Raw genomic sequence first — 17969 nt, forward strand, 5'->3', positions numbered from 1 at the left:
AATGTCTCTGCATAATCCATTTTTCTTAGGCCTTCAATTTCTAGCTCTTTTAAAAAAAACCTTTTCCAAAATGTGGAGCTAACTGGGAAGGGACCTGCTACCCACTTTGGGGGGGGTGGGTGTCCCGCTTAAAAGATTTAAGGAGGGGCCCAACATTGGTGGTCCCATATCGGATACAGTTAATTTACTTGACAGGAGTTGCCTATGGAAGTGCTGCCTTAAGTTAGCTTTGTAAATGAAGTATGCACAAGGAGGAGAAATTGTGCTTTCTCAAGGAACCCTTAGCTCTTGGCAGCACTTTGGACAGGGTGGATAGGATGTTGCTATGAAGTTTGTCAAAAAACCCACAAAACCCAAAACAGTTTAAAATACATTCTCCCCCCTCCTCCATTTAACTTTATGAAACATTGTTGCATATTGCCTGAAACACGGTGCTTTGTAAACACTCCCACTTCAGACTTGACTTTTTCTGGCTCTTAGGAAAACTTCCAGTTGTGCAAAAGAGCATCGTGGATTTCCAAGATAAATGAGTAGCACACCCCAGATTTCAGTTCTTCACAAGAACTGGTATTTTCATCTAGACTTACTGCCCTCTCTCCTCCTGTCATCTGCAGAATTCTTTGAGAGACTGCTTTTTATGGGGCCCTCAGGAGTAGCAAGTTTTAGATTTAATACCCCAGGGAGAATGGCAAGGCAAATCATGTTGTTGGATCAATTGTTCAGCTATCCCCAGACTGCTGTCTGTGTATCTGCTACACTTGAATCGCATTTCCAAGCCTTTCTTATCAATCATTTGGACTAGAAATGCATTTTAATTTCCTATTGCATTTTTAAACTCAAATTAGGGTTACGTTCTTGTTCTGTTACCCTAGAATCCTAGATGTGGTTGTAAACCTCAGGATAGCTGTGTCCATGGCTCGCTTAACCTTGGGAAAGGTTCCCTGCTTGTAAGAATGCTTTAAAGCTGAATTGAAATTGCATTCTTTTACCATCTAGGAAGGTGAAGCTCACAGGGAATTTGATCCCTGTAGCTGCAGCACAAAGGTGGCATCAAGCCATTTTTACATTCCCAGCCCTTTGCAAGCTGCACCTTCTGTGCCATATCTCTCATAAAAACATGTCACAGGATCTTGTAATGTAAACTGCTGGATTGGCAGCTCTGGAGTCTGACTTTTCCCTTTGCCTTCGAGAAGCACATCTGTTCTTCTATGTACGGGCTTTGGTCCCATTAATGAGCTGATCAGGTGCAGTCTTTCATGATGACTGGTACTCTAGCTTCCTGCCAGATGTGTGGGGGTGTTCTTTCATTTTGTTTTGGGTTGGGGTGTTTTTTTCTGTTGAAGGGATATGAAGGTCAGCTTACAGGTCATCGTTAAAAAAAAAAAAAATCCTTCTTTTTGGCATTGAAACTTTGTTTTTCTGGTGCCCATTTGCTTTCATCTCCTCACCCATCTTCTTCATGATCAGATGATAATGGCAGACTCTGGACAACTGCCAGTATTGCAGGTGTGTTTGTTCCCTTCTTTCTTGGTTGTAGCTGTTGCTTCTACTTGCACGTGTTCTGGCTGGATAGACCATTGCTGGATAAAGAGGGAAGCAGCAGCCCATGGGAGAAGTCATGTCCTCACAGTGGGGAAATAGGCAGGTGCAGGGCAGAGCAATGGGAAATGTAACATGACTTTTCTGATTTGCTGTTCAAAAATGGGAATTTGAAGAGACAGTTACAGCAAAAATGAACCCTATTTTTTCAGGAAAAATACCAACAAACCCAACAAAAATCCCCTCAAAGGCTAAGTACCTTTGAGAGGTGGCAAAACAAAGATGCGTTCTGCAGCATTTTCTGTGTTCTGCTTTTGAGGTGTCTGCTCCTGTATATTACCTCACCCTATATCTAATTATATTGCTGTGGATACAAACTGCTGAGTATCATTAGTCTGGTGATTGTCCTAGTTTTCAGGCTCTGTGCTTTTTAAAGATCAACAAATATAGTCTAATAAAGACTATCTCCAAGGCTTTACTGCACTAGGAACTTTATAAAAAGAACAGGCACCAACCAGAACTTTAAAAACCTCAACCCAAAACATGGCAATACAAAGACCCTATGAACTTCTGTATTGGAGAGTTCAGAAACAGAATGGTTAAAAGCAGTCCTTGCTGGTATTCTTCAAGAGTACTTTTAACTCACTTATTTCAGGCACACGTCTGGGTGCCATCCTCATAATAAATGAGACCTATGTTATCTTACTTCTGTTTCTCAGGTAGTATCAGGGCAGGTTTAGATTGGATATTAGGAAAGATTTCTTCCTTAAAAAGAGTGGCCAGGCCTTGGACCAGGCTGCCCAGAGGGGCAGTGGAGTCACCATCCCTGGAGGGGTTCAAAAATGTGTAGATTTGGCACTCTGGGACATGGTTTAGTTGACATGGTGGTATTGCATAGACAGTTGGACTTGATCTGGAAGGTCTTTTCCAACCTTAAAGATTTTGTGATTCTATATGATCATGTTCTAAGTACATTGACAAAATTGGGTCATGGTCGTACTTACAACTTAAAACCATACATCTGGTTTTTGCTTAATTGTATTACTGCTAGGGAGCATTGCAGAAACCTTTGAGGCTACATTTTAAAAGAGTTTCTCTTTAATAACCTCATTTTCAATAAATAAAACATTACCACAATTACAGCTTTCAGGTGATCACAATGTGAAGTTGTATTTCCTCACTGGTTAACTCACAAGGGGATAGGAAGACAAATTAAATGATTGGTTTTAACTTGGCAAAATTTGGACAGCTCAAGGTTCCTGTTCTTTGTCTTTTAGTTTTCTGTATTTATAGACTTGGAAATAAGCTAAGTAACGAGGTAGTAACTTTTGTGCTGATACAAAGTTATGCTGGTAGCACCAAAATAGGGGTGTGAAGAAATTTGTTTGAGATGTCTGGTCACCTGCTCCTCAGTTGTGTAACTAAAAGGATAGCAAACACCTAATTTTCAAAAATTCCATATCATGGAGAGTAGCTAACAATGAATGCACCACTGCACCATTCATTTCTGCAGAAGATTAATAGTAATAATACTTTATTTCATCATTTTTGATCCAAATTCCATCACTTAATGTGATCAGCTTCTTTGACAGCTTCTACGCGTTGAGAAATTGCTTCATTGAGTTTTGCTCAGTGATGCTTAAGCTCTCTTCTTGAGCTTTTGTGGGTAATGTGATTTTTTTATTCAATGTAGTCAAAATAAATTCGAGAGAACCAGCTTTTCTAGTATTTACATTGAGTATGTTTAACCGATGGAATTCATTGACACATGAAATCATGCAGTTGTGTAATTTAATGCAGTTCTTAAAGGGGTTATGGAATCTGTCAATCTGTGTGGACATCAAGAATTGTACTTATTAATTAGAATAGATTAAAGCACTCTTCAAATTTAAAAACTTGCAATTGAATGAAGAAAAAAAAATGTGAAAATACTCATTTTACCCTTTTTGCACAACTATTTGTTATGCTTTTATGCAGTCTTTCACTCCTATTTTAATATGTGCACATACACACACGTGTGACTGTACATGTGTTTGTACAAATGCACTTTCATCAGAGTTTCTTCAATTTTAGCTAATTTATGCAAAGATTATAAGCAATTCTAGTTCCATGCAGACCCACTTACATGAGCAAAGAGTGATTCACGCTGCAGTGTGGAAGGCACAGCACATATCTCAGAGGTTCCTTTATGCAATTTATAGAATAATAGGGGTTGGAAAGAAACTCGAGAGACCATCAGGTCCAGAATTTATGCTTATTCTGAGTTATCTCTGTATGATTAAAAGATATCTTAGTTGTGATTTGTTGTCTGTATCTTTCTATTTACTAGGGATGTGAAGTCTCTTTAGTTATTGACATCAGTACTACAGCAAAATGGCAGAAGCAGGTAACAGTGATGGAGTAAAGATTATCACCATTCTTTATGTGTGTGGATGATAACCACTGCCAAAAATAAATAAAAGTTGGGATAGTGAACTTCCAGGTTAATGCAGGAACTTTTTTCTCTATGGAAAAGGGGTGGGTGTTGTGTGCAGCGGGTTTTTTGGCAACGCTGTTTTGCAAAACCCCTTTGCAAGTGTGTCATGAATAAAACACAAATTACTGAGGGCAATGAAAAGAGTATTATTGGCTGGAGAGCTGCCTGTCTGAAATAGCACATTAAAAAACCCCCAAAACCCAATCCTGTCATGAATTGCTGTTTTCTTAGATATCTTTTTGCTGCTTGCAGGTGTTCCATCGTCATTTCTGGAGCGCGTGGTTTAGGGACTGGGTTGGTAGCCACTTTTTTAGCGCGTCTGAGGTGTGCTATGGGAGATTGGTTTAGAAAGCCAGTCTCAGTAATAAATTACTGCTAATTCTGCCTTTGTAGCATTTTGCATCTCAAATTATAATTTGCATGCATGTTTATTGGAGTCGCAGCGAAACAATCAATCTGTTTCACTCATGTCAGTGAATGACTCGTTGATCACTGTTTGCCTAAGCCTGTTCTTGAGTTAGTGATGGAACCTAAGGATGGACACAGAAGCTGAAATAACTGCTGTTTCAGAATCATAGAATCATAGAACAGTTTCGATTGGAAAAGGCCTTCAAGATCATAGAGTCCAACCCTCTATCCAGACCTACTAGGTCCATCACTAGACCATGTCACCAAGTACAAGATCTACTCTTGTTTTAAATGGTGACTCAACCACTTCCCTGGGCAGCCTGTTCCAGTATCTGACAACCCTTTCAGTAAAGAAGTTTTTCCTAATATCCAACTTAAACTTTCCCTGACACAACTTCAGGCTGTTTCCCCTCGTCCTGTCACTAGCTACCAGGGAGAAGAGACTGACCACCACCTCACTACAGCCACAGATAGTTGTAGAGAGCAATGAAGTCTTCCACAGAGAGCAGTAAGGTTTCCCAAGTGGGTGTGGGCTGAATACTTTGTAAATTATTATAGTTAATTCCTGTGAGGAAACTGTCTCAAATGATATAAACAGCTGGATGAGCCTTTTGTAGCTACCTCTCGATGAGCAGATCCTGCAAACTCTTAGAACAGGCTCACTAAATAAAGACATCAGTCAACTCCTACAAAAATCTGTGAATTCTTGCAATTCTGGCTCCTTTTTATCATACATAAACCTCCTGTCTTTTTTTTTTCCAAAGAAAGGCATAACTTTACATATTTAACCTAGCAGGTCTTGGGCAGCCACCCAAACCTGTATTCATTTTGTTCTTTTTGAACTTCCCCTTTCTAGGCTGCATAATTGAACTTCTATCTATCTTTATTTATCAGATCTTTGGTCTTTGTGTTGATTAAATGTTGGTTGCCAGTGGTAATGAACTCCTGCTCTCTAAGAGTCATCAGGGTTAATGAAAAGGGGGAAAAAACCCCTTGTGCCTGAAACACTGGATGCAGTAGAAAAGAGTAAGATAAGCTGGTATTAACTTTGCTAATATTTTTTGCAGATTTATCAGTCCATGGGATGTGTTTAGAACTTTGGAGTCGAATCAGAAGAGTTCTGAATACAGGTTGCCTTGATAGCTTTTTTTTTTCCAAGTTAGAGCTTGATAATCAGGGGGAAGGAGAAGGCTACCTGTGGTTAGCAGAAGGCCACTTTCAGAAAATCTTCATTTTCATTTTGAAATACAGCTTTTGAGTCAGGATAAGGGAGAGAATACCAATGATTACAGGGCTGGAGCACCTTGCCTATGAAGAGAGGCTGAGGGAGCTGGGCTTGTTCAGCCTGGAGAAGAGAAGGCTGTGGGGGGACCTCATTGCAGCTTTCCTGTCCCTGAAGGAAGCAGAGAGACAGGTGGGGAATCCACTTTTTAAAAGGGCAGAGACTGGGAGGACAAGGGGGAATGGTCTAAAGCTAAAGGAAGGGAGATTTAGATTAGATATTAGGGGGAAGTTTTTTACAGAGGGAGTGGTGAGGTGCTGGAACAGGCTGCTCAGAGAGGTGTTGGGTGCCTCATCCCTGGGGGTGTTCAAGGCCAGGTTGGATGGGGCCCTGGGCAACCTTGTGTAGCTCCAGGCCTGGAGGTCGGTGGCCCTGCCTGTGGCAGGGGGTTGGAACTCTGTGATCCTTGGGGTCCCTTCCAACCCAGACCAGTCTATGATTCTATGATCTGCAAAGTGTTTTTCACGTCATCACGTGTGTACTGATCCATGGGCCGTGACAGGCTTTATTCATTTCCAAACAAATGGTGGTTTTATTTGTATATCACCTACATAGAAATTACTTCAAAATGGAATATATCTAGAAACAAAACAAAGTCCTAACTATGGATTAAACTATTTGTGGGTCCAGAGGCCTTAAGGTATATGAGGGTGGTATAAAATAGCATGCTGTGAAATGGGAATTTCAGTTTGTGGTAAATCTGTCTGTCCCCAGCAGCTTCAGCTAAAATAATTTTATCCTTCTAGAGCACATCAATTTGGTAGTCGGTGGTTCATGTATCAAAGAGCATTCCGTGAAAATATCAATATCATTGGTTAATATAAATGAAATTAATTTTTAAAGCTGGGCTAAAGGTTGACATCTGAAAAATTGCATTACTTTGCAGAAGAGAAATTTCTGTCTTCCAGTGAAATTTCAGGTCATAAGGGCAAGTAATTTTCACAATCTTCAATGGGAACCAGTGAAATATGAACTTCATTGTCACCTAGCCCCAAAGCGATAAGATAAAATGAGCTGATACATCATTTGCTGTGGTTTTATCATCTCCTCCAGTAATTGGAAGAGAAAACATAAGAGTCCTTTACCACCCCCCCTCCGCAGTCCCTTCACCACCCACACCCAGGCACAAGCCGTTTTGCTCTGATCGATACAAAGGTCACAGAGTGTTTATTTATTTATTTATTTAAATTTTTTTATGCCGGGTAAAACCATCTAGTGGAACATTAAAGTAATGAATATGTTTAATTGAGTTTGTCACCCATGAAAACACTGAACAGGATGGTACGGCAGGCTGTGCGCTCACAGAAGGGGCTGGGTGGGAGACTGTGCTGATTGCCTGTGGGTTTTGGTGGCTGGTTGTATAAATACCTGAGATTTACAACAAGCACCTTATCCATTGTTCTCTTGAGAAAACTGAAATAAACTAATAAGCACCGTGATTTACTTAAGAGAATTTGGATATTCAAAGTTATTGTTGATCTGTTCTTAATTCCCTATTAGTTTGGTTGCGCTTGGTGTATTTAAACAAAGAGCACCTGGGAACTGAATGGTACCTGGTCAGTGGGACCTGAGGATTTTCAGTTTCAGGGCTGAGATCACAGTGGAGATCCAGGTTCCCCATGAACTGAAAGTCAGGTTTTGTAAGCTTGAAGTGCTGCGATTTTGCCTTCCTGAACGACCCCAGATGACAGAGAATGCTGCTAGGAGAATGTATTTATGGATTTTATCTCTCAACTGCAATAAAATTTAAATGCAAATTAAATTCTTCATTTTTTATCTGGTGTTTTGTTTGTTTTGTCTGGTATATCGTAACTTTTTTCAGAAATACACAAATGTGCATCAGCTTTTTAAATAAGCTATTTAGTTTTTATTTTACTTCTGGCAGTTAAATTGTCTGGCACATTAACGTAATATAATTATTCAATTACTGTTTCAGTTCTATAACCCATTTACAGACTTAATTACTTCTAGCCTATTCACATTTTCAAGATCAATAGTACTTTCCTCTAGAATAAAATAAAATACACGATAGCTGATTAGTTTGCTTAAAAGGTAAAGGAAAATGTTTGCTTAGTCTTCAGTAAAATATGACTTCTGTAATTCGGGAGGCAGCTGTAGTGGTGGTATCTTTTAACTGTTGCCTGCAGTCTTTTATGAGAGACATCGTGATGAACATTGAAGGAGGATTTTGAGGAGAAGGTAGGGTGGGACATTTGTTTTCGAAACTGAAATGACATAACAAACATTTTAATGTTGGGGAATTAGCTGATACACAACTAGGAATCATGAGGAGAGGACTTCTTAATTTCTTCTTCTTTTGCTACCTGAGTTTTCACACCTCTCTGATTTACTAATCTCCTCAAGGTGGGAGTTGAAGCTGGTTGTGTTGTCGGTTCATCTGGTGTTGCCAGAGTCTAATCACAGCACAGTTTGTCTGATGAGATTTTCGGAAGCGTAGAACTTTATAATCAGCTTATATATTTTAAGCATTTTTAAATGAAGTGGTAGACTGTCTAAATTGTCTTTCCTCCTGGAAGGTACAGCATAGCTTTTGAAAAAAAAAAGAAATGCGGCATCAATTAAACTTCAATCTGGTGAATCAACTGCAAGTCTATAAATACTTTTTTTCCATGTAGGGAAAGTGGTACTATTCCTGCTGATTAAATGAGATTGTATGCCCTCATAAGCTTTTGCTCCACGTCCCAGAACAGGCAGTGACAGAAGACAGAAATCAATGAGTTGTTTTTAAGATGTATGTATGTATGTACTGTATGTATGTATGTATATATACTGTATGGTATTGTGAAGAGCACAGCAGTTCTACATTCTTCACCAAAAGTCTGTGTTGTTGGGGCATATGAGTGCAAAACTGGCTAATGCAAAAATCCTTTTATTGAGAGTTGTAATTCTGATAATAGCCAAAATGCTAACACTTATTAAGAAAAATAAAAAAATTAATCCCAAATAAAATAATCCTTTTGCCAGAATAAAAATGCTGAATTTAATTTGAACTACGAATCGGCTCCTGCGACTAGGCGTTCCCATTAATAAACCCAGAGATTTGACAGGGAATAAAAGGTTGAATTGGATTTTTCTGAAGGAATACTTAGTAATACACATGAAAGAAACGTGTTTGTCTTCTGGACCTTTCATCTACTATAGGTGGTGTGATGAGCGTGGAGCGGTGGTAATGATGCAGTTTCCATAGCAACTGGTTCATTGGCGGGCTAGACCTCTGTCTAGGGTGCTGTCAGCGTGCCTGGAGTTTCAGAGACCACGGCGTCCCAAAGAAGGTCTGCTTCCACCTAATCCAGTTTTAATTGAACTCCAGAGACTTTGAAGTGAAGCTGCGGACCAGGCAGACGCTGTTCCAACTTGAAATGAAGGCCTTGCTCGGCCAGGCCTCAGCTGCTTCTCACTCCTGATAACTTGTGTTAATGAGCGGGTTAAAGAATTTAGCTGGTTTGAGTTTCTGCTGTAAATCTCGTTATCCCAAATTCAGTAGCTTTACTGTGGGTGTACAAGGTGGGATTTTCAAGTCGGTGCTTTTCCTTCCAGTTATGGAGAAGTTGAGTGCAGAAAGCTTTTGGCCTGTGCGGGGTTTCCACCGCTGCCAAAACCACTGCTCGTTTCACAGGGTAAAAGTCATCGTTACTTAACTTTCTGATTTCACCCACAGTATCCGTGTTTGAATTTGCTGGTGCGCGGACTGATAGTGACAAGCGGGCTGTTGTATTTCAATTCCACGGAAAAGCAGAGGTCATCACATTCCTCTCTCCAAAAATAAGCAGGGAAATGATAAGCTGCGATGTAAAGATCGTAAAAGGGATGAATCCCAGCGAAAGCACCCAGAGATTTTCGTACACAAGCGGTGCAACTTCGTCTCCTTTGTTACCTCCTTTGACGCTGTGCTCTTTGAGAGGATATTTATTGCGCGTGACAAAAGCCAACCGCCGCCGTGCTGGAGGGCACCGCGGAACGATACAAATCTGCCCTTTAGCGTGGATGGATTATGGATGTGGTATGGGGTATGTCAGCCTGGACCAAGCCTGCTGGTTCCCCAGTTGCAGAAATGATTAACAACGTTTGAGGATCTCTGGTCCCATTGTTGCATTTTTAGGATTTTCTGTTGGGATAATTATTACTTTTTTCCTATTTGAGTTTGTGGGGGTGTTGGGAGAGTGGTGCTTGTATTAAAGGGAAGATGAGGGATTAAGTAAAAAGTAAGACATGGGAGATGGTTTGTTTTGTACTTGCTGATCTTCTGTGCGATCTGCTTTTGGTTTGCCAGTCTGGTTTGCTTTTAATTCACAAAGGTGGTACAATATTTTATACTGTACTGTGCAGTGCTTTTCTAAGGGTGCTCTCTGTGCTATGAAAATGCTGGTTATTTGGGAATATATACTATCTGGCAGGCAAAATCCTCCTTTGTTATAAAGCTATAAACAAATGATTGGGTTAATTAACAGTCTTTGTTATGTTAAGGGCTTGAATTTAACTTTTTTATACACAATATTTTCCTCAAATGAAATTGCAATAAGAGTGATGTCAACTCAAACTATATCTGAATCTCCCTTTCCTGTGATGGATTTCTGTTAAGTGCTTTTGTGTTTGCTAAAATTCACAAATCTCAGCTTCTCCTTCGCTTATGGCTTCTTAATCTGAGGCAGAGAAGTGCCCAGTCCTGCTGTCCCTTAACACTTACATAATTAAGCTTTGAAATGAAAAGGAAAAAAAAAGTGAAGCAACAAAGAAACAAAGTGGCTGAGAACTGAAAATGGGATTAGTTTGAATTGTGAAGGCAGACTAAGCATCTGTGTCTGTCAGATGGGATGACAGGAATTGTAACAAGTTACTTTGACAACCGCTTACTCCATAGAGAGATTATGCTGAGTTCATTTGCAGGTTTGTGTTTAACCTTAGCTGACAAAATGATACTTAACCTCTTATACAGCCAACCTTTATAGTTCCAGAATTAATGAATGTTGCCTTAACGATAAATGTAAGGAACATTTTTTTGGTTTGTTTTTGTTTTAAGGACATTTTTTTCTTGCTTATTTGTTACAGGCCTGTTATTACAAGGCTAAAGGGGGTGCCGATACATCTGACGGCGCTAGCAGTACATTTCTGACAGCATTTTTATGTTCTCTTAAGTACCAAGCATTTCAGAAAGTCCCTTGATTATGGAAAAACAGGCAGTTGTCTTTAAAGGCAAAAAATACAAGCACGTTTTTAAAATCCTTGACATAAGTAGTTGAATTTTTTCAACAAAACCCATTGTGGGCTCTTAGGGTGGTTTGGAGCTTGAGTGTATTTTAATTTTGCTGCTGGTTTTGTACCTAACAGCTGTAATCCATGTTTGTGGGTCAAACAGTTTCTCTTTTACCACATTACCTATACTGATGGCGAGTTTAAAACATTCTCTCTCTCTTTCTACTAGATTCTGGCGTATACAGAAGGACTCCATGGAAAATGGCTCTTCTCAGAGATCCGAGCTATCTTTTCCCGCCGTTACCTTTTGCAGAACACAGCACTGGAGATATTCATGGCAAATAGAGGTACTGGGAGTTTAGAGGGATGCCAAGCATTGACGTGGGGGCACGTACATTCTGTTTGGCTGTGTGGTCACATCTTTTTTTGGGATGGATTTCTACAGATCACAGAACAGCTTGGTTTAAGTGTCTCAGTATTTAAGTTAGTACTCAGTATTTAAGTGAGTATATTTTTGTAATTTAGTTTCTCTCTTAATTTTTTTTAATCAGGGATCATGGTTGAACATGATGACTGGGAAGTAGCAAGGCCTCACTTTCATTTATATCCACGTGTTTATTTGACATTCTCTGGAAACTTTTGCTTAAGGCATACGTACCTCCAATCTACTAAGCATGAAGGGGTATATTTTGTCCCTTTGGAGGCTTATTAGTTGTTGAATGAAGAACAACATAAGTGAAAGAACTTCACTGCTGCCTTAGACCATTGACTGGTATACCTTTGTGCTTTTATTCTAGTAATAATTTCTTTCAGCTAGACCCTAGTGCAACGTAAAGAAATACATGTGAATTTACCTGGTCTGTGAACCCTTCTGTTACGCTCCCCTTTCTTCAGTTACTTTTTCAGACATAACATATGTACTATGACAAGTCACTCAAGATACAGTGCGTTGACACTTGAAGAACTTTTTTCTGCTATTTTCTCCCCTTAAATTCTATTTTAAAGCAGGTTATATGATGTCTTCGAAGTTTAAACTAAGATTCTTGGGGTACTTTCAGTGCTTTTATACTGATAATGAAGTACTGAAAAGCAAATTTTGAAAACTGTATACAAAGGCAACCCATGAAGTAGGTCTTAAGGTAATGTTTTAAAATGTACAATGCTTTTTCAGTAATAATATGAAACGTTGTTGCCTTTAAATCTGTAGAACTTTCATAGGATAATGTGTTTTATGCAGTTAGCATGCTAGTCAAAAAGTTTTAGTCTGAGCTTAAAATGGTCCCTAATCTTGAACGTGGCTAGCAAGTATTGAGGTGTGTATCTCACAGACCATTATAGGACATAGCTGAAGTGCATATTATCCAGCAGAATATTAGTCATGTGCAAAAACAGTTTTCTATTTTGGAGCCTGTAATTGTACACTGTGAAGTCATAAGGGTCCACTGGTGATACCATAATTAGATTGTTCCTTAGATTTTTAGGTTGCCATTTCGTCATTGCATGTTTCAAGCAAAATGTGAATATAATAATAAAATAGTAAATATAATAATAAAATATTTAGAAAATAAACTAGCATATGCATGATCCAGTTAACATATAAAACTTTAAAAATCAGTTGTAGACAATCTGTGCATTTATTTTTAGCTTCTGTTCAGGAAGGAAAGCTAATGTAGATTTTGTAAGATTCATAGCAGTGGCATGTTCTCTTTAAATTCCTGTTGGTGATGAGTAAAAGCAGTTCTGGAAATTATAAATGTGTATATCTATAGTAACTTGAAGGAAGCGTGTCTCATCATTTATCCATTTTACACCTAAGCTTAGGGTTAACTTTTATTGGGCCAGAAAGCACAAAATAAAAGGTGTCATGTCATGCCATATTTCAACTCTTGTGTTCACAGTGGGTGTCATGTTCAACTTTCCTGACCAAGCAACAGTAAAGAAAGTGGTTAATTGCCTACCTCGGGTTGGTATTGGTACCATCTTTGGACTACCCCAGACCAGGTATTTTGCAATTTGAGTTAATTTTATCTGTCAGTTCTGAGAGGTCTTTTTTTTTTTCATCAAACCTGCCTACGCGGTGGTTCGACGCATTTATACCTACGTGTTTAACAAAACAGGCTCATTCTCAGCCTCTCACTTCTCCGTGCTCTTTGCAATGTGTTTGTATATTAAAAACTTGGATTTGAGATCTTTTTGGGGGTGATTTCTGCCTGTTATAGGGAAGATAGCTTCTTTTTGTCACTGAGACTCAATCACTTACCCTACTTAAGGAAAATAGGTTTCTTTATGCTTGCCAACTCACTAAAATTTAAGACTGATTTAAGACTGGTTGTAGGACTGATTAGCTTTTATGGCAGTGTTCAATTATATTAGCTTGACTGTAACATCCTTGAATCCTCTGTAGGATTTAAACATAGATGAAAATGATTGTTCCTCATCAGAAAGATATTGTAGTGATGTGTAGAACAATATAAGCTGAGCAGCATGTGAAGGATTGGTATGGTGGGCTTGTCTTTTAGCTCTGGAGGGCAATTTTAAATAGTGAGAAATTAGTATTACAATGTCAGACTGTGTGTTTAGATCCTAAAACTGAAGAATATGCTTAAGTTATGCTTTTTTAGCAGAAGAGTAGGCCTTGATTACCAGCTATGTTCTGGACGAAACACAGCAACTATGTTTATTGAGGCTGATGGAAATAGAAACTTTTGAGGTATACCCCATCTTTAGTAGGATTGGTATCTCTTGTATGTTAATGAATTATAAACTATCTTTATGTAGATTAATTTCTAAATTACTAGAAGAATCAGCAAGCCTGAAGAAGTATCTTCATTGTTGTTACTTAAAATTTTTATTTTTTTAAAGATTTCTGTGCACAGAAATGGCATTGAAATATGGGGGGTGTTTTCTATTGTTGTTTTTTGTAGTTTACCTTTTCTTAATCAAGTCCAGAAGGAATTCTCTTGGATTGCAATTAAAGCCACTCCGTGATTGCTTTGGGATTTCTATTTCCAAATGCAAATTATATGTGAAAAATTTAAAATGTACATGAAAGTATAGACACATTTGCATCCATTTATATCAATTTGTTTACAATAATTCAGTTATTAAAATAAGATTGTTACTGTAACTACTTATGAACACCTGTAAAGATTTGTTAGTTAAAACTACATGTAGAAATTCCACCCCCCCCCCCCCCCCAAATGGTGTGTTTCTGGTATTTGCAGATGGTTTTGTTATGAACAAAACAGTCTTGGGAATTTAATGATAAGCTTTTCTCTGCGTGATTTATCACTCCAAGGAATGACTCTGTAGGCTTTTTTTTTTCCTTCCCCAAACATTAGGAAATCTGGCATCAAATTCTAAAACTTTAATTGAGTTATTTATGACTAACTCCCCAACACTGCCCAGAATTTAAATCTCAAGAGGACGGACTTCATAATGAAGTTCTATCATCTTATCATTGTTTTCATTTGTTCTTGAGGGATTTAAAAACCTCTCCTAAAAGATTACTTTATTCTTATGTGAAATTCTAAAAGTTGAGTAATTTTCTTATTTAATGGTCTGCCATCTCTCTAAATCACTAGTAACGTATTTCTGTAATACATCAAGTCTTGATGGAGCAGCTGAATTTGCACAGCTGTAGAAGTTTTCTCTTTGAAAGCTTTCAAACCTTGACATATCCAGCTGTCAGATGTTTTAAGTCTTTTGTTCTTATTAGATTATAAAACTTTAAAAAATGCACTTCAAGTATCAAAAATAATGATTTGATCTCCAGAGAAATCGAGCATGGAAGTAGTAAAAAGAATATGTATGACTGCCACTACAATTCAGATAAGTAAAAAGGAAGACCCACCAGGTTTTCTCATTATTTTTTCTGATTTTCTTTTTTCCAGGCGTATTTCTTTGGCCAGTCCACGACAGATTTTCAAAGCTTCCAATATGACCCAACGATGGCAACACCGAGAAATTTCCAACTTTGAATACCTGATGTTTCTAAACACTATAGCAGGTAATGCAAATTGTTGTAGTGGCTCAGAAAAGGAGTTAATGGTGGTGTATCCTGGGCTGCATCAAAAGGAGCGTGGCCAGCAGGTTGAGGGAGGTGATTCTTCCTCTCTATTCTGCTCCTGTGAGACCCCACCTGGAGTGCTGTGTCCAACTCTGGAGTCCCAGAACTGTTGGAACAGGTCCAGAGGAGGCCATTAAGATGGTTATAGGGCTGGAGCACCTCTCCTGTGAAGACAGGCTGAGAGAGGTGGCTTGTTCAGCCTGCAGAAGGTTCCGAGAAGAACTTATTGCGGTCTTCCAGTACTTGAAGGGGCCTACAAGAAAGCTGGGGAGGGACTTTTTAGTAGGGCCTGGAATAATAGGATGAGGGGGAATGGTTTTAAATTGGAAGGGGGTAGAATTAGGTTAGATATTACGATGAAATTCTTCACTATGAGGGTAGTGAGACACAGGCACAGGTTACCCAGGGAAGTGGTGGCTGCCCCCTCCCTGGGCATGTTCAAGGCCGGGTTGCACAGGGCCTTGAGTAGCCTGGTCTGCTGAGATGTGTCTCTGCCCGTGGCAGGGGTTTAGAACTAGATAATCTGTAAGGTCCTTTCCAAACCATTCTATGATTCTGTGATAGATACCACTGTGTCATGTAAGTAGCCTTAATCCTGAATAAGAGATAATATGCAACGTAACCAGCTGATGAGGGAAAGAATTTATTCCATTTAAACTATACCATTTAAAAATTCTGGAAACCAGGAGGGAAAAACATCAAATGGTGTGAGAAAACTGGAAAACAAAAAACCTAGGTGGAGTTTTAGAAAATATTTTCTGAAAACCTTGTGAAATAATATTCACAGAATCACAGAGTTAGAAAAGACCTTCAAGACCATCAAGTCCAACCGTTCCCATCCTATGCTAAATCATATCCCTAAGTACCTCATCTACCCTTTTTTTGAACACATCCAGGGAAGGTGACTCAACCACATCCCTGGGCAGCCTGTTTCAGGCCCTGACAACTCTTTCAGTAAAAAATTTTTTTCTAATATCTAAACTAAACCTGCCCTGGCACAGCTTGAGGCCATTTCCCCTTGTCCTAAGTCCTTTCACCTGACTGAAGAGACCATCGCCAACCGCTCTACAACCTCTCTTCAGGTAGTTGTAGGTGGGGATAAGGTCTCCCCTCAGCCTCCTCTTCTCCAAGCTAAATAGCCCCAGCTCCCTCACCTGCTCCTCATAGGATTTGCCCTCCAGCCCCTTCAGCAGCCTGGTTGCCCTTCTCTGGACACACTCCAGGACCTCAAAACTTTTCCTTTAAGTCTTTTAAGAACAGGCTAGGCAAAATCTGAGAACGTACTGATGGGAGGAGTAAATGAATGAGCTTCTGCCACAGTATCATAAAAAGACATGAGATTCATGTAAAAATTATAATTATGCATTTTAAAATTATACACCAAGGTATGCAGTGTGTTGGAAGGATGGTATATGATTACTCTTAATTGAATATTTTGGTTTTACTGGAAGAAGGATAGTTCTTTTCATCTTACATGGATGCATGAAGGTGCATGTGTGATCCTGAAACCAGGAAGATATTTTGTTCTGGTAAATGTTGGTGTATCCTTAGGTGGTGAAGAAAAAAATTACACTCACAGTGAATTCTCTAGGTGAAATGGTATTACTTGCATAATTTCTCAATCTAAACTCCTGAGCTGCTTCATTCTACTTTCACACCTTGAATTTAATACAGTATGTAAAAATACCACTTCAGTTTTTAGTATCAACAGAAGTTGTTGCCTCTCCATTATTTGAAGAAACAGAAGACGGGATGAAATACAGAAGGAAAAGAGAAATGCATAGAAAAACATCTATTGAAATAGAAATGCGTAGAAAAATGTCTATGACAGTATCTAATGGTCACTTTTGCTGTATGCAAAGAGCTTGCTTACAAACAAAGTGATATGGGATGCAGTGTTTTAAATGAAACACTAGTAATTGTAAAGTGAATGACAGTTCTTTTTCAGAGCAGATAAAGTTATATTGTATCTTTAGAGGTTGGGATTTTAGTTAAATGTAACTCTTAATTCACAGCAGGGTTTTTTTCTTTTGTTTGGCAGGTCGAACTTACAATGATTTAAATCAGTACCCCGTCTTCCCTTGGGTTATCACCAACTATGAATCAGAGGAGTTGGACCTTACGCTTCCTAGTAACTTCAGGGATTTGTCAAAGGTATTTGTCATCAAGTTTAGCTTTTTTTTCCTCTCCCATATTTATCTCAGCATCTTTCAGTCTTGTTAATGCTTTCTGCTGTGTTTGATACTTAAATGTTAAATGTACAACCATTGACAGTGTCATTGCTGTATGTGTGTGCTGATCATAGGGATCTGACCGGAAAAATGAATTATTAATTGCTTCTGATAGTATCTGTTTAGTAATTGTTAATGTTTGGTGCTCTTAATTGGAGTATATGTGTTACATTTAGTTTCAAGTTGTAACGAAGTTAAGAATGCTGAAGCTGATAAAGATTAAAAATTACCCAAATTTTCTGTTCTTGTGATGAGAATTGGGCTTTTTTCAGCAGCAAACTCTGTGATACTATTATATTTTAAAAACTTTTAAATTGTTGACCTTATTCTCATAAGTAGAAACTTAATTTTTTCACTTCCTCTGTGTAACCCCTTGAGGTACACTTGAAGTAATGTAGTTGTCCTGTGTCAGGTAGCCATTGTCAGTTCTTAACAACTTTTCCAAACAACTTTCTGGCAGAGTACCCTTGTTTTTCTAAGGTTCTTTCCCAAACAATATAGCAGATGGAATAGTATTCAGCCTGCTTAAAACTTTCTATCGTGTGATTATTGTTTTTCAATCTTATCCAAGAGAGGAATACTTCATTTTACGAGAAGAAGCATCTCAGTTTTTCTATGAAGACTGTGTGCACTGATCATCACACAGGATCTTTTCCTAAAAGCTAGCTGTTATTGGAAATGATTGGCAGATGGAGAAATAGAGTTAATTAGTGGAACAGTCCAGCCATTAGCTTAGCACTGCAAAGTCCACCA

General features: G+C 38.7%; 1 protein-coding gene across 3 annotated transcripts in view; it reads left to right on the plus strand.

The window, feature by feature from the left end:
* The window catches only part of LRBA (LPS responsive beige-like anchor protein), a gene marked incomplete at its 5' end in the record, with an annotated part of 423662 nt that overhangs the window by 274849 nt on the left and 130844 nt on the right, over positions 1 to 17969 (plus strand). For all 3 annotated transcript variants that reach the window (XM_084266649.1, XM_084266650.1, XM_084266651.1), the window contains 4 exons: positions 11146 to 11263; positions 12815 to 12917; positions 14810 to 14925; positions 17027 to 17139. In XM_084266649.1, coding sequence (XP_084122775.1) covers positions 11146 to 11263; positions 12815 to 12917; positions 14810 to 14925; positions 17027 to 17139 — 450 coding nt within the window. The remainder of the gene's footprint in view (positions 1 to 11145; positions 11264 to 12814; positions 12918 to 14809; positions 14926 to 17026; positions 17140 to 17969) is intronic.

The sequence above is a fragment of the Gallinula chloropus genome (genome assembly GCF_964237585.1).
Source record: "Gallinula chloropus genome assembly, chromosome: 7".
NCBI classification, from domain to species: domain Eukaryota; kingdom Metazoa; phylum Chordata; class Aves; order Gruiformes; family Rallidae; genus Gallinula; species Gallinula chloropus.